This window comes from Ornithorhynchus anatinus, chromosome 20 (assembly GCF_004115215.2).
Source record: "Ornithorhynchus anatinus isolate Pmale09 chromosome 20, mOrnAna1.pri.v4, whole genome shotgun sequence".
Lineage (NCBI taxonomy): Eukaryota > Metazoa > Chordata > Mammalia > Monotremata > Ornithorhynchidae > Ornithorhynchus > Ornithorhynchus anatinus.
In genome coordinates this window covers 12,458,080-12,480,884 of record NC_041747.1, presented here as the reverse complement: position 1 = coordinate 12,480,884, position 22,805 = coordinate 12,458,080, and the positions used below count along the sequence as shown (strand labels likewise).

The window sequence follows — 22,805 nt, the reverse complement described above, 5'->3', positions numbered from 1 at the left end:
ACAGTCAGCCCAGCTGGGAGGCAGGATTACCCTGTGCTCAAAAGAAGTGAAAAAACAACCAAAACTCTTTCTAGGACTTGCTTCCCATTACCTAAAAAAGGGTTTTACTTTGCACCCACCAGAAACTCTTGTAACTGGGTAAGCACCAGAGGAAAAAAACCATCTGAAATCAAATACAATTACCCAACAAAGGTGGAGTCTCAAGCTACTCAACAGCTGCTGTGAACCAAGAAATCCCAGTTCATTTTCATTATAAAAGATTTCTGGTCCGGAAAACCCGTTAAAAAAGGCATTTCCACCATTTTTGCACAAGTTTTTTTTATCGAAGCAGTAGAAGAAAAGTACAGAGGGCTTCATATTTTCAAGGGAATTCTCTTACAGAAAACCTCTTCGCCAGTTTTAGCTGAGTGGGAATGTTGCCTTTTCTCCGGTTGAGAAACTTTACATCTTGCTGAAGCTAAAAGAAGCTCTAATTATTAAAGGAAATATTTCATACCTTTCAAGCACCGGGCCAAGTTCATAGCCTTTTGGTCCCTGGGCCAATAGTCACGAAGGAGTTTTCAGGATTCCAGTTCAGAGTGGAACAGAACTACGACTAGTTCCAAAAAGAAGTCGAATAGCTTTACCCACGACTCGAGTCTTTTCCGCATATTCTTCCTCCTGCAGAATCAACAAACTGTAGAGAGTGGAGGAAATGGGTTTTGCTTACTAACTACGAGCTTCTGATGCTGATGAGAGATGTATCCTTTAATGTGACCCTGAAAGAGAGAAAACTTTCATTCATTCAATTGTATTTGAGCGCTTATTGTGTGCAGAGCACTGTACTAAGCCCTTGTGAGAGTACAGTATAACAGTAAATGGACACATTCCTTGCCCCTAGCAGAGCTTATGGTCTTCAGAAAACAAAATGGGCTTCAAATGTCTTTGAGTTTAGGGTACTCTCAAGATGCAAAACCCAATATCTGGCCGATGACCTGGCTTCACCGCCCTCCCGCCCACGCCCATCACCTAACTGGACCAAAAGAGAGAAAGGGATTTATCCTAAGAGGTGGCACGTACCACCGAAGAGCAACAACGGAATAAGATGCCTAAATTGGGAATGGCCAAGCCTCGTGAACTGAAGAGCTGCCAACCAGTAACAATGGGACTACAGCTGTGGGGACCAAAATGGTGAGCAGATGTTCCTGGAGGAGTTGGGGGACAGGGGTGACGAGTAATAGAGAGTCGGGGGGGGGAAGGGAAGGCGGGACCTGAAAGAGCTGGAGAGGCACTGTGGCTTAGTGGACGAAGCCCAGGGCTCGGAGTCGGAAGGACCTGGGTTCTAATCCCCGCTCGGCCACCAATCGGCTGTGTGACATGGGCCAAGTCCCTTCACTTCTCTGGGCCTCAGTTCACCCATCTGGAAAATGGGGATTGAGAGTGTGAGCCCCATGCAGGACAGGGACTGTGTCCAACCTGATTAACTTGTATCTGCCCAGCGCTTAGAACAGTGCTTGGCACACAGTAAGCACTTAACAAGTACCATAATTAATTATTACTAGCAGCAGCAGCAGCAAAACAATAAGTAATCGTATACATCGACGAACAGCTAAACTCGGCCTCCAAGCTGCGATAGGTCGCATCTGGCCTAATCGGGACGTTGAACGTAAAGATTCCTCCAGGAGATCCTCGATTGCTGGATCCGTTCCTATCGAATACAGAGAGCCTCTGATGAGGGACTACATACCATGTATATCAGATTGGCTAAAATGCACTGGACTTCATCGATATCAACATCCTCCAACTGCATGAATTTTAAGGCCACGAGGAAGGCGTCAAGAGAGAGCTGATGGGTTCTGAGTAACAGGTATCTGAAAGGAGAAAGCATACACTGCTATCACATTGCTCACAGGAAAAAATGAAAAAGCGTGCTCCCTTTTGCATCGAGGAAGAGGGTCCCGGGTGAAAAAAGGGTTGTGAGAACAGTTTGCACTTTGATCTGTTCCCTTTGGGCATTTGGTATTCACCCACCCTCAGCCCCAAAACACTTATGGACATATTTGTAAATTACATATTTAATGTCAGTCTCTTCCTCTAGATTGTAAACTCACCGTGAGCAGGGAAATTGCCTACCAAGTCAGTATTTTCCCATGGGCTGGGTAGGGTGCCCTGCACAGAGTAACACTCAGAAGGCTGATTGATAGTGTCCACTTTTTCACCCTAAATGGGAAGCAGTGTAGCCTACTGGAAAGAGCGTGGGCCTTGGGAGTCAGCGGACTTGGGTTCTAATCCCAGCTCTGCCTGGCATCCGCTGGGTAAGTTACTGCTCTGTGCCTCAGTTTCTCAACTGTAAAATGGGGATTTAATATCTGTTCTCCCTCCTACTGAAACTGTGAGTCCCAGTTTCTAACTGTGTTTAACCTGATTAACTTGTATCTACCCCTGCACTTACAGCAGTGCTTGACAGACAGGAAGTGCTTAGTACCATTTTAAAAAAAAGTACATGCATAAAAATTTGCCACTGCAAATGTACATATATGTACATATAAAGGCAGTCCTTTAAAGCCAAAGAAATCATATACTTTTATAAAAAATTGTATTTGTTAAGCGCTGGGGTAGATACAAGCTAATCAGGTTGGACACAGTCCCTGTCCCACATAGGGCTCACTATCTTAATCCCCAATTTCCAGATGAGGTAACTGAGGACTAGAGAAGTGACTTGCCTTGCAGACAAATGGTGGAGCTAGGATCAGAACCCAGATCCTCTGATTCCCAGACCCGGGCTCTCTTCACTAGGCCATACACACTTCAATACGAGCCAAAAAACAAACCCGCTGTTTAATAATAGAGAGCTGTGTGATCTTGGACAAGTCACTTGGGAGTCAGAAGATCATGGGTTCCAATTCCGGTTCCACCACTAGTCTGCTGTGTGACCTTGGGCAAGTCATTTTACTTCTCTGGGCCTCAGTTACCTCATCTGTACAATGGGGATTAAGAGTGAGAGCCCCATGTGGGACAGGAACTGTGTCCAACCTGATTAACTTGTATCTATCGACCCCAACGCTTAGAACAGTGCACGCCACATAAGTGCTTAAGTTCTGTAATTATTATTATTAGGGGTAGAAGGCAACTGCATAGCTGCAGCTTCGCTTCCCTTCAATAAAGCTAAAAAAGGCTGAGAGCAAGAACCGAAGGGTAGTTTAAGAGATTGCTCCTCTAAGCACTGACTCAGATAGACGGCCACCCCTAAGGTCAAGGTCTTTGTCTAGTTTCCTGATGCATTATTTTTGACTCTAGTGCCTTAGGGGCCCAAAGATTCTTCTTGGGGGAAAAAAATGGTAAAACAGAAAAAAAAAAAACCAAATAGAAAAAAAGGTGCCATACACCTTACTTACACTTTCTTAAAGAGATTCCTGTAGGTGATGATCTTGAGTTTCTCAAGAATAAGGAAAATGCCACAGCGGATGAAGAAGGTCTCGTGTTTCGTCAGAGCTTCATTCAGGAGCAGGAGATTTCCCTCACTGTGACAATCGATCAAAAAAAAATAATATAAAATAAGGAGATGCAGTTACAGCATATCATCCTAGAATGAGGAGGAGTTTCAGAAAGGTAGTCCCTTCTCATCAGAATAAATCCACTTGGACTGGCCTTGGGGATTTTTGAAACTGGATGACAGGCATGAGCTCTTGTGGACAGGGAGTGGGTCTCTATTATTCGACTGTACTCTCCCAAGCACTAAGTACAGTGCTTTGCCCGCAGTAAGTGCTCAATAAATATGACCTAATGGATTGATGACTTTGCTAGAGAGGGTGGTTGGTTGAAAAGTGGGCGTGTGTGTGTTGGGTGAGGGGGTGAGGGAAGACAGTAATAGTAGCACTTGGGAAATTCCTTGGCCACTTAGCTGTCAGGGCCACCCCTGAGTTTAACGGTGACTCAGGAGAACGGAACCTAAGCACCCCAGGAGGGAAAAGCCTTTGCCTCTCCTGGGGGGGGGGGGGTGTGACATTTTAGGGTTTGGGGATCACTGCCCCGAAAGAAAAATGATAGACATGCTCTACCTCACAGCTTTTGTTACTTCAGCAAACTGCATGAGGTGATACTTTCTCAAAAGTTCCACTGTTGGCATGTGACCCTAAAAGAAAACACGTTTTATTTTTCCAGAAGAAAAAAAAAAAAATTTGTGGGTTTACACCCCGTTCCAAACTGCTTCGTTTGAGTAACAACTGTTGCCTTAGAACTAGTCCACCGAAACAGCTGAGCAAAAGGAGGTTAATTTCAAATAACCGGCTGACCGTTTATGTTTGCTTTCCAATCTCAGCAGTAGCTACCAAAAGCCCAAATATTGCCACGAATTGGAGGGCTAGCCTTTATTTACACTTTTCTTGCTTTGCTCGGCTTGAAAGGTTCAACGCTGTGGGGGTCTTTTTTTTTTTTTTTTTTTTTTTTACTATTTTGCTCTCTAAAAAAGGGAAACATTCATTTTCCAACAGGGGCAATAAACTTTCTGGACAGATGTGATCAGGAGCAATAACCTTTGTGGACAGATGTAATCTTAAAAAGGGAAGAGATGAAAAAGGTTTAGGGCATCATAAAATATCCTAAAGTGCCCTCTTCATGGTTTCTAACAATGAACATACAATGTGGAGTGACTCAGAATGCGAAAAGGAGCAGAATAAGGCACCAACTCTTGCCCTTGGAGAAATCGTCAATGGTATTCAAGGAGCACCTACTGTGTGCAGAGCACTTTACAATGCACATGGGAGAGGACAATACAACCCTTCAATTCCTCTTAGCCAACAGGATAGTTGTAGATTGTCAGGAGGAATCACTCACCAACAACATCTTCACTGGCAGCAGGTAGATCAAAATCATTCTTTTGTTTTTCTGACTTGAGCGGTGACAGTGCTCAAAGGCAAATGACAGATATTCTTCAGCTAAAAACAGAAAAGAGGTCCTCACCCGCAAAGAAAAGGAAAATCAGGGCTCATCCTAAATATTGGTCAATGTTTACAATTGGAGAAATATTAGAATATTGCATTTCCCCCTGCTTGCATCCCTTTATTTTATACTTAAGGCATTTCTTATAATAATATTATATATTATAATTTCTTATGTGCTTACTCTGTGCCAAACACTGTTTTAGGTGCTGGGGTAGATATACAATCCACGTCTCACATGGGGCTCACAGTCATTTTACAGATGAGGAAACTGAGGTCCAGAACTGAAGTGACATGCCCAAGGTTACACAGCAAATGGCAGAGCCGGGATTAGAACCCAGGTCCTTCTGACTCCCAGGCCTGTGACCTAAGGCAAGTAAAAGTCTTCTTTTTTTGACCGCCTAATTTGACTTCGGCAATGGGGGGTGAGGGAGGGGTGCTTCTCCCTGAGTTTAGGAAGTAATCCTGATTGTTCTGATGACCAGAGGCCAGGTCAGCACTAGTAAAGTGACATGGAAAACTAGCCAAATAATTCAGGGCAAAACATTTTTTCAATTACTGGGATATTTTATACCAAGTGATTTGGCGGGGGAGTTGGCATCAAACATCAAAAAACAAAGTCAATTGTATGAGAAGCAGCACTTGGGAGTCAGAGGATGTGGGTTCTAATCCCGGCTCCGCCACTTGTCTGCTGTGTGACCTTGGTCAAGCCACTTCACTTCTCTGGGCCTCAGTTGCCTCAGCTCTAAAATGGGGATTAAGACTGTGAGCCCCAGGTGGGACAACCTGATTACCTTGTATCTACCCCGGTGCTTAGAACAGTGCTTGGCACATAATAAGCGCTTAACAAATACCATAATTATTATCTATTGAGCACTTATCGTGTGCAAAGCACTGAAATAACCATTTGGGAGATGATAATATAACAGCGTTGGTAGACACACTCTTTGCCCACAACGCGCTTTACAGTCCAGAGGGGAAGAAGGACATTAATATAAATAGATTAATTCCAGATATGGACCTAAGTCCTGAGAGAGGGGTGAATAAGGGGGTAAATCCAAGTGAACATCTGTGAGTATTTTGATGATAAAAACAATAAGCCACTTCCAAATACATTTTCATTCTTTTAGGACAAGAGGTAATGTCATGTTCACTTAAAGAGACACTTAACTGTGGAGAGAAGTCTTCTGCAATATAAGATAAACCAACTAAAAAGTTCCCTTAGGAATCAGAGGTTTCCACTGAAAAAGGAAAGTTAAAGAATCTCCATGTCTTATGGGAGCCTTACTTTCCTAAGGTTGAGAAGCCGCGTGGCCTAGTGGATAGAGCACGGGCCTGGGAGTCAGAAGACCTGGGTTCTAATCCCAGCTCTGCCAGTGGCTTGCTGTGGGAAGTCACTCTATGCCTCAGTTTCTTCAACTGTAAAATGGGGATTCTATACCTATTCTCCTTCCTCCTTAAGACTGTGAGCCCCCACACGGGATAGGGACTGTGTCTGACTTAATTCACTTGTACCTACCCTGGCGATTAGAATGGTGTTTGACCTAGAGTAAGCACTTAATAAGTACTATAAAATTTTTTTTTTTTTAAAAAGGGTCAAATCTCTTAGGAAACCCACAGTTGTTATGTGTCCCTGTGTAATCAGCTTGGATCCCTCTCAGGATGGCACCTGGAGAGTTTCCAGTACTCTCTCCAGTCTCGGCTAGAGGAGGGAGAGTCAAGCAGAGGCACACCCATTCCGTTCTCTAGCTAGCCGGCGGCAGGAAATCTGCTACAAGTCAAAACTCCCCTGTGCTGGGCAACAGCGGCGTGGGAGAGACTTGAGGGCAGAGACTGGAGTTTACTGTGCGGAAGGAGGCACTGGGGAACCACTTCCGTATTTTGACCAAGAAAACACTACGGTTACGCTACCAGAACGATTTGCAGATGGAGGCGGGGCGTTCTGGGAGAGAGGTGCCCGTGGAGTCGCTACGGGTTGGAGACGACCAGACGGCATAAGACCAGACGAACAGCTTGGATCCGTAGAGCCGACCTACCTTGCTTAAAATCGCTGTCAAACATGGCCTTGCGTCCCACGTAGTATCTGTAAGTAACTCTCTGGGCCCTGCTGTAATCGTCTTTCAGATTCGAGCTGTCGATGGCTCTAATCAAAGGCTTACAGAGATGGAGCTTGTTGATCTGGAAGGAGGGGATTCGACTGGGAATGCGAAACACAGACCCGAGGCGGGAAGGGGTACGACCAACGAGCTACATTACGAGGATGATGGTGAAGTTATTTGGCGCTTACTATGTGCCAGGCGCCGTCCTAAGCACTGGGGTCGATACAAGCTAATTGCGTCAGCTGCAGTCCCTGGCCCACGTGAGGCTCACGATCTTAAATCACCGTTTTACAGATGAGGGGACTGCGGCCCGGGGAAGTGAAGTGACACGCCCAAGCCCACACAGCCGACAAATGGTGGAGCCGGGATTAGGACCCAGGTCCTTCGGACCCCCAGGGCCGTGCTCTATCCACTAGGCCACACCGCTTCTCGCCATCTGTCTTAGAGCCTCGTTGGAAAATGGCAATAGGAATTTTTACTGGCAGCCGCCCAGGACCGTAGTGTGACGGAGCCTTTTTCTAAGCACGAAATTATATTCTGCAGTACCCGAGGAGAGTACCTTAAAATAAATTTTGAAGAGCTGATTCACCAGGAACAACATCCCCCACTTCTTGGAGTCGTCGATCCCGGCGCGGCTGCGAGAGAGAGGAGAGAGAAGCATTTTCAGGATATTTCACAACCCCAGGTGAATTGTCCCCAAGAGTGTTACGAGCTTTCTACACGACTGTCTGGGGGTTCCCCTTTAATTACACAAACGGCAAAGGATGATCATTAATACTAACTGTATTTGTTAAGCACTCATTATATGCCAGGCGCTGTACTAAACGCTGGGTAGATACAAGGTAATCTGACTGGACACAGCCACTGCCCCATATAGGGCTCACAGTTTAATCTCCATTTTACAGATGAGGTAACTGAGGTCCAGAGAAGTGAAGTGACTTGCCCAAGGTCACACAGCAGGCACGTGGCAGAGTCAGGAGTAGAACCCATGTCCTCCTAATTCCCAGTCCTGGACTCTTTCCACTAGGCCACACTGCTTTCTCTAGCAAATAAAAGCTTCTTCGAGAATCTAAGCTCAGGAGGGCTTAGGACTCAGGGTATTTACATTCAAACGAAGATTCACCATTTCTAAAGACAAACCACTCAGTCAATCGTATTTATTGGGCGCTTACTGGGTGCGGAGCACTGTACGAGTGTTTGGAGGAGTACACTATAACAACATAACAGACCCATTCTCTGACCAAAGGAGCTTACAGTCTAGAGGGGGAGACAGACATTAACAAAAATAAATGAATGACATATGTATCTAAGTGCTGTGGGGCTGGGATGTGAATAAAGGGAGCAAGTCAGGTTGATGCTGAAGGAAGTGGGAGAAAAGGAAAGGAGAGCTTAGTCAGGGAAGGCCTCCTGGAGGAGATGTGCCTTCAATAAGGCTTTGAAGTGGGGGAGAGTCATTGTCTGTCAGCTTTGAGGTGGGAGGGCGTTCCAGGCCAGAGGCAGGACGTGGGTGACAGGTTGGTGGTGAGATAGATGAGATGGAGGTACAGCGGGTAGGTTGGCATTAGAGGAGCGAGTGTGTGGGCTGAAGTAGGAGAGCAACGAGGTGAGTAAGAAGGGACAAGGTGACTGAGTGCATTAAATCCATCTCTGCCCTCTAGACTGGAAGCTTATTGTGGGCAAGGAACATGTCTACCAACTCTGTTTCACTGTTCTCTCCCGAGAGCTTAATACATCGCCCTGAGCTCCATAAGAGCTCAATAAATCCGGCTGATTGACCGATTGATATGCCGACCAGACTGGCCTCCTTCCCTGAGGAGCCACAACCCAATCCCGTGGCATGGCTGAGGGTGCCGGTGGGAAAAAAAAAATTCCTTTAACCGGCACGGCGAAAGGTCATTCATTCACTGATTCAATCGCATTTACTGAGTGCTTACTGCGTGCAAAGCACTGAACTAAGCGCTTGGGAGAGCACACTACAACAGCAAACAGACGCACTCCCTGCCCACAACGATCCCACAGTCTAGAGGTAAGTGTGCTGGAGGGGGAATAAAATCCAGTCATCATAGAGACAGAAGCAGCTGGCGCTCTAGACGTGGCATCCGCCCTCCCCCTGCACTGGCGGAAATAGCTATTTTAGGTTCTCAGTGCCTGAATTAGGCCCTTCCAACGGGGGGCCGGAGGAAGGGTCTATTTGCATGACTGGCTTCCAAAGGGGTAACGCTGGGATTGATTGCACTTCCATGACCTTTCTCGTTCGGAGACATCGGGAGGAGGAGGAGAAGGAGGAAGCCTCCCTGTCTCACCCTTTTGCTCCCGTGGGGTGGCGGCTTGGTAGGGGGAGAGAGGGGGTACTGCCAGTATGCTCTTACTGTGTCTGCTATACTTCACAACAACTACAACCAAAAGGGCTAGGAAATTTGCGCTGTACAATATTGAGTCTGTAAAACCCCTTGTGGGACAGGGACTGTGCCCAACTCAATTGGCCTGTATTCATCCCCGCGCTTAGTACAGTGCCTGGCACACAGTAAGCGCTTAATAAATACCCTAGAATTTTTACTTTTTCTGGACTCCTCTAAAAGAGTTAAGGTAACCCTGAAAGCCCCCAGGATTAATATGGCCACCAAGGAGCTGGCTAGCTGTAAGAATGAAAAGGGGCGCGGTCTAGTGGAAAGAGCCTTGCTTGTGCGGAGGGGTCAGAAGACTTGGGTTCTAATCCCCACTCTGCCACTTGTCTACAGGGTGACCCTGGGCCAGTCACTTCACTTCTCTGGGCCTCAGTTCCCTCATCTGCAAAACGGGGATTCAATCCCTGCTCTCCCTCCTACTTAGACTGTGAGCCCCATGTGGGACCTGATGATCTTAGATCTGCTCCAGCGCTTAGTACAATGGTTAGCACATAGTAAGCGCTGAACAAATGCCGCAATCATTATTATTAGGTGAGAGGTCTCATAACAGGAGACAGGAATTGAATCACAGAAAAATAATACCGCTCAGAGGGCCGAGCAGATGGCTACTAAAATGCACTGAAAAGTTAACGGGGACTCTACTTGGCAAATTTTTTTAAACGGCATTTGTTCAGCGCTTACTACGTGCCAGGCGCTGGGGTAGATACAAGATCATCAGGTCCCTCACGGGGCACATCCCAGATAACCGGCTAAAGAACAAAACCGACAATCGGGGTTTTCCCCTCCTGTCCCACCTCCCGTTCAGGGAGTCAAATGTGGGAAAGATAAACCGGTTCAATAGCCTGAAGGACCTTACGCTTCCGAGGCCTCTGCCAAGATAGGCCTCGTTTATTGGCATTTCGATAGAGGGGCAATTAATAAGAATAATGATGGTACTTGTTAAGCACTTACTATGTGGCAGGCACTGTACTACGCACTGGAGTGGATACCAGCAAATCAGGCTGGACACAGTCCCTGTCCCACACGGGGCTCACGGTCTCAATCCCCATTTTACAGATGAGTGTCTGAGGCCCAGAGAAGTGAAGTGGCTTGCCCAAGGCCACCCAGCAGACAAGTGGCGGAGCAGGGATTAGAACCCAGGACCCCCTGACTTCCAGGTCCGCACTCTGTCCACTAGGCCATGCTGCGGTCATCAGGCCCTAGGTTTTAGGTCCCGAGAATTAACTACTCTTTCTCCCTCTCTCCCATCTCTAATCCGCAATCAACCTGGCCCCTAAGGTGTGGCCCAAGAGAGACCCTTAAAGTCTAGCGTTTTTGCCAGAGGCCACAGGCTCTTGTTTCAGGGCCGTGGGCTGGTGCTATCGTGGCCCGTTCGGAGCTGTGCGTGCCAGTGTCTCTGGGCACCGGGAAAAGGAGCCTTGCTATAAAAAGCCCAGCCATTTTCACTGACATTAACGCCGAGGAGGAGGGGTCGAAGGCAGGAGGCCGAAAACAGAGGAGCTGTCGGAATCACGAAAGCGCAGACGTCGTGGGAGAGGCGCGACACGCCGAAAAATCCCCCCGGGGCCGATCGCGTGTTTCGGAGAAGGGAAGACATCTTTAGCAATTTTTATGGTTTCCAATTACATCGTGACTGCCCCGCTGCCATATTCGGCTCGTTCTAAGATCAGTGCCTGGCCGACATCGCTCTCCTCCGACGCCCTTTCGGCCATGGAAAACAACATTTTTCTGAGGCCTCTAAGCCCTGTTCGGGCTCTGCCGAAAGGATTCTGGCAGTGCGGCCCCAGATACCCACCTCCCCGGAGAAGGAGAATCTTTGGGTGGAACTGGAGGACCCTTTTCTACCAGCTCCGACTTGACTCTTCCGGGAGATTTAGGGGTTTGACCGGGGTGACACGACCGGTGAAAAATGGGCAGGTGTTTCGGAACGCCGAGAAACTACATTCCAGGCTGGATAAAGCCCCATCGGTGATATCCTTGCATCACAGAAAAGGCAAGAGTTATGTCTGCTTGAATCGGTGAAAAGATACTTTCCCGATAAAGGAATTCTGAAGGACTAAGTCCTTTATTGGTGATGAAATGTTTTCTCTCCCTGCTGAGAGACTTCAAGGAGCACCCAAAAGGATTCCGTTCGTTTTAAAATACCCATCTGAAAAGTGGAATCTCCTCAAAAAACTCACGAGTTCTTAGCACTGCTCCCTCGTTTCTAATCCGCTATATAGCGGTTATTTTGTGGATTCATTCAGCAATGAGACTGGTTAATTTCTCATTTGAAAGAGTATGAAAAGGGTGAGTTTCTACCGCAAAAAGAGATCAGAAAAATCTCTTTAGGAAAATGCAACTTTTTTGTTTGAGAAGCACACAACAAATTATAATTCTAAGAGGGGGGCTCCCTAATAATTAAAATGACTGTCCTCCTGTCTCAAAACCGATGCTTAAATAGAAGATGAGCAGCCACCTTGGCTATCTTTAAACCTCAGGCAATAATGGAAGGCAACTGAAACTCTAAGCCTCCAAAGATTCCTCTGTGGGACGATCCAAGATAAACACAACTTCTACCCCCGACTTACGTGTCACTGGCACAGACTCGAAAACAACTCATCAATAATTCCGCGGCTTTTTCCAACATGTCGCCAACTTTGCTTTTCCCTTTCTTCACCAACTGCTGGTCGGCCTACAGGATCCAGGACAGAACAACAATCGGTCTTTCTTCCCAAACCGTTTTGCTAAAGAGTAGGACGGCAGCGATGAGGCGCAAGTGGAAAAATACCTTCAGGAATGGTGGTTGGCCCCTACCCCTGGAAGATCTATAAGCGCTTAGTACAGCGCTCTACACATGGTATGCGCTCAGTAAATACCATTGATTTTTTGACTGATGAGGCTAAGATACGTGGGTCATGTTAGTCCCAGAGTCTGGAACTGAGGTGACGCATCAAAAACCTTTTTTTTTTTAAATGGTATCCGTTAAGCGTTTACCATGTGCCGTGCTAGCGCTGAGGAAGAAACAAGAGGATCAGGTTGAACACACTACAAGCTACTCAGGTTGGAAACAATCCATGATCCATATGGGGCTCGCAGGCTTGTCCCCCATTTTACAGATGAGGTAACTGAGGCACAGAGAAGCGAAGAGACTTGCCCAAGATCACACACAGCAGACAAGCGGTGGAGATGGGATGAGAACCCAGGTCCCGGCTCCCAGTCTGTGCTCTAACCACGAGGCCACTCTGTTTCTCCCCTCCCACTTAGGTTTTCCTCTCCTGGGGGGTTTTCACGTCCCTCTCTCTCACAGGCTCCACGTGGCTTGACCCGAGAGCCAGAACTACTACTTGTTGAGGCAGCAGTCCCACGTTTGGCGTTTTGAGAGAGAAAAGGGCAAAAATCACCCAGGAGGCTTCTCTTCTCTCAGCTAAACGACGCCAATTTCTGATAGATTTTGGAAAGAGTAGGGGCTGAGGGATTAATCCAAACGGCAGTCATGGATTTTCTGTGTGACGACAACTGATCTCCAGCAAGTAAATGCTATGCAGTTATGATCGCGTGACGGGTTTTAATCTTACGTTGTTGGCGAAAATTCGAAGGTCAAGTGCTACCGCATACATAATCGGCAAAGCCCTGAGGAAACAAAAAACAAAGAAGTTTTGAACGAATGGAAAATGTCGAGTCGCAGCCCAGATTATTTAATCCGGTAATTCAGGCTGGTGTTGACAGCCAGACAATATATGAGTGATCGATATATCTTTCACCCCTCTTCCCCCGCCCAACGCTAAAAACAAAAAACCTAGAAAAGGCCCCACAACTCACCAGTGCCTAAATTCCTGGCTCGTTACAGAAGGAGTTTAAAGGAAAAGGTTCAGGATGGCCTTTGAGAAACCAGATTAGCCACAGAGATGATAAAATTGAGGACGATGGGAGACGGGGCTCGTCGAGCTCGTCATGGCTCATGTGCCCAGGATTCACATATTCACTCTAAGATTTGAATTCCCGTGCAAGAAGGAAAATTCCTTTCTGTTGTTCTGTAATGTGCCAGAGCCCCAGATGGAAAACCTCCATGTGACCCACACAAGCCATCTCATGTTAAGCCAATAATAAATTCAGAATGGAAAAAAAAAATCAGCCATCAACTCATTTAAAGCTAAAATAACTTTGGAAAAAAAAGGAAATGGCAAGAAAGCTTCAAGGGACACAGCGCAGATTGTTAAAAACTGGTAATAAAGACCACCTACCCTTGGATTTAAATGTTAGAAAGAAGGAAAATATAATAATAATTGCAATATTTGTGAAACACTATGTGGCAGGCACTGTACTAAGCGCTGAGCTAAATACAAGATAATCAGTTTGGACACAGTCCGTCTCACATGGGGCTCAGTCTTAATCCCCATTTTACAGATGAAGTCAACAGAGGCACAGAGAAGTGAAGTGACTTGTCCAAGGTCATACCGCAGACAAGTGGCGGAGGTGGATTAGAACCTAAGTCCTTCTGGCTCCGGGGCCCAAGCTCTATCCACTAGGCCACGCTGCTTCTCCCATCATTGAATCAGTCAGCATGAAATATATGCCGCCAGCAAAGTTTTAACTGGATGGTTGAGAACTTACCAATTTTCTTCCTTGTGAGCCTGAAATGCTCGTAGGAAAGATGTGCTAGATTAAGGAAAACGGCAGTACAGGTCCCAAAAAGCAAACTGGTTCATTACATATATACTTAAAAATGACATTTAAAGCCAAGAATAGAAAGCATGTCTTGAATAGATTTCTACTCTTCTCCTATGCGACTAGTCACGATAAAAATGAACTTCAGCCGATCCTAAAGGGATTTGTTAACCCGAGCTTTGACTATACATTGGAATTGATTTTTGCAGTCAAACTTGGCCTGGGCCAAGCACTGTACTGATTGCTTCCTATGTGTTGCTGGGATCTTTGTGGGGAAGAGACTATTGGTAAGGCAGCCATAGCGATGGGCATGTCAACTGTGACAACCAGAATTCTTGATTGGCTCCTTCCTTGTCCTGTCCTTTGTTTCAGCCAGCTAACCACCTCAAGAGCTTTCTCCTACTCAAGTTTTCTTCCCAGCTGAAAGGCAGGATCACAAGAAAAGGAGTTACTGGGAGGGGATACAATGAAGATAGCTGTTTCTTTCTCTTTCCCCTTCTTTCTCTCTCTCCCTCCTTCTCTCTTTCCCCTTCCCTCTCTCTTTCCCCTTCCCTCTCTCTCCTTTTCCCCCCTCCCTCCCCTTTTCATCAAGCTTCGTGCCTCAGTTGAGAGTGTGGTTTTTGGTTTTGTTTCTTCTTTGAAGTCACAATTGAGGCGGTCCCTTTAACGGAGAATCCTCCATCCTAAATTCTTAAAAAATGCTCTCTAGGAAACTTGGCCAAGGCCAAGGGATAGTGCTAGAGCCAAGTGATCAGCCTCAAGGAGCTTGTTAATGTTGCTTTGCATGATTTTTACAAAAATCAATTAATTTCCGATCTGTAGGGTAGAAGAAATGCCTCGGTCACTTGGACATATACGCTGCTACCCAAAATTATTCAATCTCACCCCAAGTAGGTGTGAGGTCATCCCTGCTGCCCAGAATATTGAATTCCAGATAAAACCCTCAATTTGCATGTTGCAAACTGACAGGGGAAAAAAAGGATATTGAACAATCACAGTTTGACATTTGTAAGCTTCGATGAAATCGTGGTTTCCCACTGCATACGTGCACCTAGGAAAAAAAACAACAAAAAAAGGCCCAGTTAGATATATTCATTTGAGAAAATCGTTTTATGCAATAAGGTCATCTTTAAGATGCTTTATTAGTCAAAGAAATGCATCTTAAGCCCTGTCCCAGAGTCCTCGGTGACCAGGAGAGAGCAGGACGAAAAGGGAGAGGAGTGGGGGTGGAAAGCGAGATAAGGACGTTGACATCCGCTGCGTGACCTTACGCAAGTCACTTCACTTTTCTGGGCCTCAGTTCTCTCATTCGAAAACTGGGGAGCCCCATGAGGGACTGGGACTGTGTCCAACCTGAATACCTTGTATCTATCCTAGGGTTTAGAACAGTGTTTGGCCCATAGTAAGCGCTTAACAAATACCACAGGGATGATAATGATGAGGTACAGAAAGCCTCCAGAGTACAGCAAAACTACAGAGAAAGAAGGTGGGAAGCTTCTCTTCATCAGTCAACTGGAACTTACTGAGCGCTTGGGTGGGTACACTGTAATAGAGTTTGGTAGACACGTTCCCTGCCCACATGGAACTTCCGGTCTCTGCAGAGCCCCAGAAGCAGGATGTTAGCACTTTCTATTTTAATGGTATTTCTTAAGCGCTTACTATGTGGCAGGCACTGTATTAAGCACTGGGATAGATACAAGGTTGGCAGGCTGGACACAGTCCCTGTCCCACATGGGGCTCACGGTCTTAACCCCCATTTTACAGATGAGGGAACTGAGACCTAGAAGTGACTTGCCCAAGGTCACACAGCAGACAAGTGGCGGGGCGGGGATTAGAACCCAGGTCTTTCCGGCTCCCAGGTCCGTGCTCTATCCACTGCTTCTCCATTTTCCACCTGGGAGAACCTTCCTGCGGTAATTTTTTAGGCACAGATTATTTGGTATTTACCCCAGTGCTTAATACAGTGCTCATTATCACAATTATCAACCAGTTCAATCCCCTCCTGCTTCAAAATAGTCTCATATTTCTCTGACGCTTTGACACTTAACCATAACAGCAGAGTTCTTTTTTCCTTCATTAAATAAGATTCTTCCCCACTTTTGTGAGCCTCAGTTCCCTAGCCAGTAAGGAACAGAGAGGAAAAGCGAAGGAGGAGTTAAAAAGAGGCTTCCAACCCCAAAGGGCCGAGACTAGATTTCATGGTGCATCGTGTCGATTTGGGGGCTTAGACCGGACAGAGCACTGTACTAAGCACTTGGGAGACTGCGATACAAAAGAGTAGGTGTAGACTATCCTCGTCCCCAGGGGCTCACAGGCTAGTGGGGGAGACAGAAATGAAAATCAAGAACAGATGGAAATGTACCTAAGTGCGGCGGGGCTGGAGGAGAGCTAAAACAGGGAAGCGAGGGCTTGATCAGGGAGGGCCTCTCAGAGGAGGTGTGATCTGAATTAGAGACGTGGTCTGTCGGGTATGAAGAGAATGTATTTATATTAACGTCTCTCTCGGCGTCCAGACCGTAAGCTCGTTGCGGGCAGGGTATGTATCTGTTTAGCGCTCTAGAGGACTCTCCCGAGCGCTCAGTACATTGCCCTGCACACACAGTGAGCGCTCAATAAATACGACTGACTGATTGGAAGCTGGGGTGTACTAGGAGCTCCCCCCCAACCAACACCCCCGACTGAGTGATGTACGAGCCCCGAAACAAAGACGTGATCAAATTAAATTCAGAGTTACCTTAAATGAGCTGCAAACATTTCATCGTAAGGAGGCTCTAGAACCTGTTGACACTTATCTTCTGGTGACGGAAGCTAAATGGTAAAGAAAAATACCCTTAAAATTACGATAAGTCTGTACGGAAAGGAGGAGATACACAGGAATGACTGTGTGGAAAAGCTTTCCACTTTTAAAGAGAAGTGTTTCTGTTTGAAGTTCATAACAAAAAACTTTGACTTTTAAGGTCCGCCCAGGTTCAGATACCCAAACAAAAATGTGTGTATAATAATAATAATGATTACGGTATTTGTTAAGCGCTCACTATGTGCCAGGCACTGTACTAAGCACTAGGGTGGATACAGGCAATCGAGTTGGACACACGTGGGGCTCACCGCCTCAATCCCCATTTGACAGATGAGGTAACTGAGCAGTGAAGTGACTTGCCTAAGGTCACACAGCAGTCAAGTGGCAGAGCCGGGATTAGAACCCATGACCTTTTGATTCCCAGGCTCGTGCTCTATCCACTACGCCATGCCGCTGTAGAATATGCTAGAACTCTTAACATGGAAAATACACATATGGGAGTCTGTTAAAGTAAGGGTTGACAACTTGTTTCTACAGCTCCTCTAATTTTTTAATTACCAAAAGAGAGAGACGCTCTATGGTAAAATGAGAATGATACGTGTTGTCATTTTAAATTTCTAATTCACAATATAATCAATTTTGCCTTGATTTCAGTGACATTGACCACATTGGAAGTCTCTGGTTTGGTCATTTTGAGTTTACAAACACTAAGGGTGGAATTAGGGAGTTTTTAAAATTCAGAATGGGGAAACAAAGGTACACCTAATACAAACACACTTAAGGGGTGGTATAAAAGAGCTAATAATAATTAATAATAATTGTAGCATTTGTTAAGCGCTTCTTATACACCAGGCACTGTACTAAGCGCTGGGGTGGATACCAGCAAATTGGGTTGGACACATTCCCTCTCCCTCTTGGGCTCACAGTCTTAATCCCCATTTTACAGATGAGGGAACTGACGCAGAGAGGTCGAGTTGACTTGTCCAAGGCCACACAGCAGGCGAGTGATGGAGCCGGGATCAGAACCCAGGTCCTTCTGACTCCTAGGCCTGTGCTCTATCCACCAAACCATGGTACTTCCCCTACTTTTATGATTAATCACAACAAGCATTAAAAATATTTTATTTATGGAGAAGCCATGCCTTAGAAACAAAAAAAGCATCAAATTTAATGATAAAATAGGGAAAGTGGGGAAATACAAAAACTAGCACGTAACCTAACTTTTGGATTGAGTCAACAGAGTAAAATTTTAGACCCTACAAGAAATGTTTCCAAGGATGACTTGTGGGAGGGTAAATAAGAAACACAATCCTGCAAGCTTATTCGTTTACTACTGGAAACACAGCAATCGATATGCCCTTTGTAAATCCTTTTCTTCAGTCAGTTCACAGATATTACTGCGTGCAGCGAAAGAACCGGGCCTCGTAAACTGAGAACCGAAGAAGGAACCGTAAATATTTCCTCCGCATGCCAGTTCTGAGGTTATGACTCCCGAGTGGCCTGTAAAAAGCCAACCTCGGTTTACTTGCTCTCGGGAGAAAAGGCACCGTCGAACTCCAACAGAAATCAAATACAAACATCGCGCTCTGCTCCGGTCCCTGTTTGGGTTCGGGGGAAAAAAACAGGACGTGCTGAGGTAGCTCTAAACTGACTTTAAAGGTGGTGAAGGAGGAAGGGGGTGGATCAAAACAAGGTAGGACAAAGCGTATTTCCCATGCAGCTTGTGTAATTTGGAAGTATGACTGTAGCAGGTTCAAGGGAGACAAAGGGAGACACGCTTCTTAATACTGATAATTACGGAATTTGTTAAGCGCTTACTACGTGCCAAGCACTGTTCTAAGCGCTGGGGTAGATACGGGTTAATCAGGTTGGACACAGTCCCTTGTCCCCCATGGGGCTCGGGCTCTTAATCCCCATTTGACAGATGAGGGAGCTGAGGCCCAGAAAAGTGAAGTGATTTACCCGAGGTCTTAATCCCCACTTTACAGATGAGGGAAATGAGGCCCAGAGAAGTAAGTGAAATGACTTGTCCAAGGTCACACGGTAGGCATCTGGCAGAGCCAGGATTAGAAGCCAGGTCCTCTGACTCCCAGGCCCGGGCTCTTTCCACTAGGCCACGCTGATTCTCACTGAGCTGTAACTGAAGGTTCAACTGGATAAATGAATATATAGCAAAGGGCAATTAGGGGAGAGCTGATATTCAAGCAGATTTAAATTGATGAAATATCCTCCTCATTTTAACGGATTATTTGAAAATACCCTGCAGTCCCACTCGACTGAGGGAAAAAGAAGGAGGGAGGGATTGGCGCAGAGCAGAATGGGAGAGTAGCAGGACCCTGCTAATGAGGAGGATAAATTCACAGGTAAATTCAGCCCCACCATCATAAAGTCTAAAGGCACGATCTTCGCTATAGTGCAATAAATCAGGAACCCTGACTTTCTCGAGCTTTAACGATTCTCCAAACACCTTCTTCGCCTCATTATGCCGGGAATCAAATGAAACCCAGGTGAGGAAAGAACTTGGCCTCTCCGTATAATTCTCCAGACCAGCGGTGAAGGCAGACTTACTGCAAAAGGCAAATTCAGACCCCGGCGGGACTCGATCGTCTCGTCCTACAGATACGACCTCCGGGAACCTAGGGTGTGATTAAACCCAGACCGATAGTTGGAAAAAGTGGGTACCTTTGGGAGGGCGGATATTTTTTGCTCTGGAACTGTGACTTGCTTTCCTTGAGGAGATTGTTTACACAGACTTTGTTAGGTGGCGTTCCTTCTGAAAGAGCCTGGGCTTGGGAGTCGGGGGTCGTGGGTTCGAATCCCGGCTCTGCCACTTGTCAGCTGTGTGACTGTGGGCGAGTCACTTCACTTCTCTGTGCCTCAGTTCCCTCATCTGGAAAATGGGGATTAAGACTGGGAGCCTCAGGTGGGACAGCCTGATGACCCTGGATCTCCCCCAGCGCTTAGAACAGGGCTCTGCACAGAGTAAGCGCTTGACAAATACCCACATCATTCTCTTACCTGAAGCCTGGGGTTGGCAACGTGAGGATGTTTGAAAGACACCAGTTCCGCGCAGGACAATCCATCTCTCGATTCGATCGCTTCGAACACCTATGGAAAAAGTTTGTTTACAAGTAAAACGAGGGGACGATTAAAGAGTCTACACCCGGGATGACACTTATCCCCGCTCCAAAAGCACCTATCCATCGAGCAACTGTTTTTAGGCGCTTATTACGGGTCCGGGCACTGTACTAAATGCTGGGGTACCTACAAGCTAGTCAGGTAGGACGCAGTCCATGTTCCACATGGGGCTCACAGCCTTCCTCTCCATTTTTCAGTTCAGGAAACTGAGGCCTAGAGAAGTGGAGACAAGCGACGAAGCAGGGATTAGAACCCAGCTCCTTCTGACTCCCAGGCCCAGGTTCCAGCCACTAAGGGCCACGGTGCTTCTCACTGTGTGCCGAGCGCTGTACTAGCGCCGGGGAAAGGCCGACAGACTTGGCAAACGCCCTCCCCGCAGGGATCGTCTCTATTACTGGTTTCTCACCTCCACGGTTCGCTTGCTATCGCTAAAAATTGCAAAGAAAAAAGTTGAGCGGTGCATCTCTGCACTAATCCATCGGTGGAATTTATTGAGCCCTTACTGTGCGCAGAGCACTGTACTGAGCGCTAGCGAGTCCACGACAGAGCCCCCACCCCTTAAGGAGCTTAGAGTCTAGAGCTATTAAAATCCAAATTCACTGGCTAACTCACGGCCTAGCGGGCAGAGACAAGCCTGGGAGTCGGAAGGACCCCGATTCTGATCCCGGCTCCGCCGCCTGTCTGCTTTGTGACCTTGGGCAAGTCACTTCACTTCTCCGGGCCTCGGTTTCCTCAGCTGGAAAATGGGGACAGGGACTGTGTCCAACCTGATTATCCTGCATCTACCCCAGTGCCTGGCGCACAGTAAGTGCTTAACAAACACCATTTAAATTGATATTGATGTCTATTTCCCCCTCTGGAGCGCAGGCTTGTCGTCGAGAGGGAATGTACCTAACTCTATTTTACTCTACTCTCCCAAGCGCTCAGCAGTGTCCTGCAGATAGTAGCAGCGTGGGAAGCAGCGTGGCTCAGTGGAAAAGAGCCTGGGCTTCGGACTCAGAGGTCATGAGTTCGACTCCCGGCTCTGCCACTTGTCAGCTGGGCGACTGTGGGCAAGTCACTTCACTTCTCTGGGCCTCAGTGACCTCATCTGGAAAATGGGGATGAAGACTGGGAGCCCCACGGGGGACAACCTGATTCCCCTGTGTCTACCCCAGCGCTCAGAACAGTGCTCTGCACAGAGTAAGCGCTTAACAAATACCAACATTATTATAGTAAGCACTTGATAAATACCACTGATGATAAGAAGCAGCGTGGCTCAGTGGAAAGAGCCCGGGCTTTGGAGTCAGAGGTCATGGGTTCGAATCCCGGCTCTGCCACTTGTCAGCTGGGCGACTGTGGGCGAGTCACTTCACTGGGCCTCAGTTCCCTCATCTGGAAAATGGGGATGAAGACTGGGAGCCCCATGGGGGACAACCTGATTCCCCTGTGTCTACCCCACCGCTTAGAACAGTGCTATGCACATAGTAAGCGCTTAACAAATACCAACATTATTATTAGTAGTATTCATTCATTCAATAGTCTTTATTGAGCGCTTACTATGTGCAGAGCGCTGTACTAAGCGCTTGCAATGTACAAATCGGTATTCCAAGCGCTCAGTGCAGCGCTCTGCACATAGTAAGCGCTCATTAAATACTATTGAGCATTCCAAGCGCTTAGTACAGTGCTCTGCACATAGCAAGCGCTCAATAAATACTACTGAATGAATGAATGAATACCTGACAGACCAGGGCTCTCCCCACCTTCAAAAAGGCCTCCTTAAATCACACCTCTTCCAGGAGGCCTTCCCTGATTACTCTCTACCCTCCCCACCCCCAGAAAAGCTGTCATTTCCACATCATCTAATAATAATGACGATGATGATGATAAGGCTACTCCTCCGCCTGCACACACCTTGATTTCTTTTTTAAAGGTGTTGCGCATTCACTATGTGCCACTCGAGGCCAAGCACTGTACTGAGCGCCACAGCAAGACAGGGCTGAGAGGGGAGAGGGGGGGTTAAGAGGGAGAACTAAATTACCTGCTGCAAATACTGGTTGATGGTGATGTGCGCCATCGATGGGGAGGGGTCGGTTTGCAGGACCGGCCGCCGGTTAATCGGTCTCCTCTCCCGCTGCACGAGGTCGGGGGGGGGGGGGGGGGGCCGGGGAGAGCCGCTGGTCTTACGTCACTTCCGCCCTGGCAAGAGGGAAGCCACGCCCCCCAGACACACAATTCCGCCCCATTGGCTGGAAGCCCCGCCCGTTCGAGGGAAGCCCCGCCCCCTAGGCTCGCGAGTCCTCCCCATTGGCTGGAAGCCCCGCCCGTCGGTGGGAAGCCCCGCCCCTCGGCCCCGGAGGCCGAAAACCCGCCCCTTTGGCTGGAAGCCCCGCTCATTGGTCGGAGGCCGAGCCCCGTAGGTCGGAAGCCCCCCCCCCCCCCCCCCCCCCGAGGTCGCCAGCCCGTCCCATTGGCTGGAGGGCCCGTCCGTTAGGCGGAGGCCCCGCCCCCGGAGCGGAAACTCCGCCCCCTCCAGAGGCCCCGCCCCATAGGTAGCACGTCCACTCCATTGGCTGGAAGCCCCGCCTGTTGGCCGAAGGCCCCGCCCCCACGTCGGAAGCCCCGCCCCTTGGGTCAATTAGAGAGGCCGTGGCGGGGACTGGGGGGGGGAGGGGGTGTCCTCCCTTCACCTTGCGGCCACTTCCGGGGTTGAGGACGATACCACTCCGCTGGGGGGGGGAATCCTCCCTCCCGCCGCCCCTTTACACTAGTGGTTCCTTCCCGACCCCCAGCCTGTTGGGCGTTTGCGGAACGTCCCGCACAA

The 22,805-nt window shown here is 47.6% G+C and overlaps 1 protein-coding gene across 1 annotated transcript; it reads right to left on the bottom strand.

Moving 5' to 3' along the window:
* Positions 1-301: 301 nt before the first annotated feature.
* PCID2 (PCI domain containing 2) lies at positions 302-22,130 on the bottom strand. Its single transcript, XM_001515012.4, has 14 exons — positions 22,023-22,130; positions 19,883-19,972; positions 16,802-16,875; positions 15,053-15,118; positions 14,014-14,055; positions 12,978-13,032; positions 11,991-12,094; positions 7,575-7,650; positions 6,953-7,094; positions 4,813-4,913; positions 4,038-4,111; positions 3,375-3,500; positions 1,727-1,850; positions 302-758 (listed from the first exon to the last, which is right to left on the bottom strand). The coding sequence occupies exons 1-14, from the start codon at positions 22,056-22,058 to the stop codon at positions 669-671; spliced, it is 1,200 nt and encodes a 399-aa protein (XP_001515062.1). The 5' UTR covers positions 22,059-22,130; the 3' UTR covers positions 302-668.
* Positions 22,131-22,805: the final 675 nt, after the last annotated feature.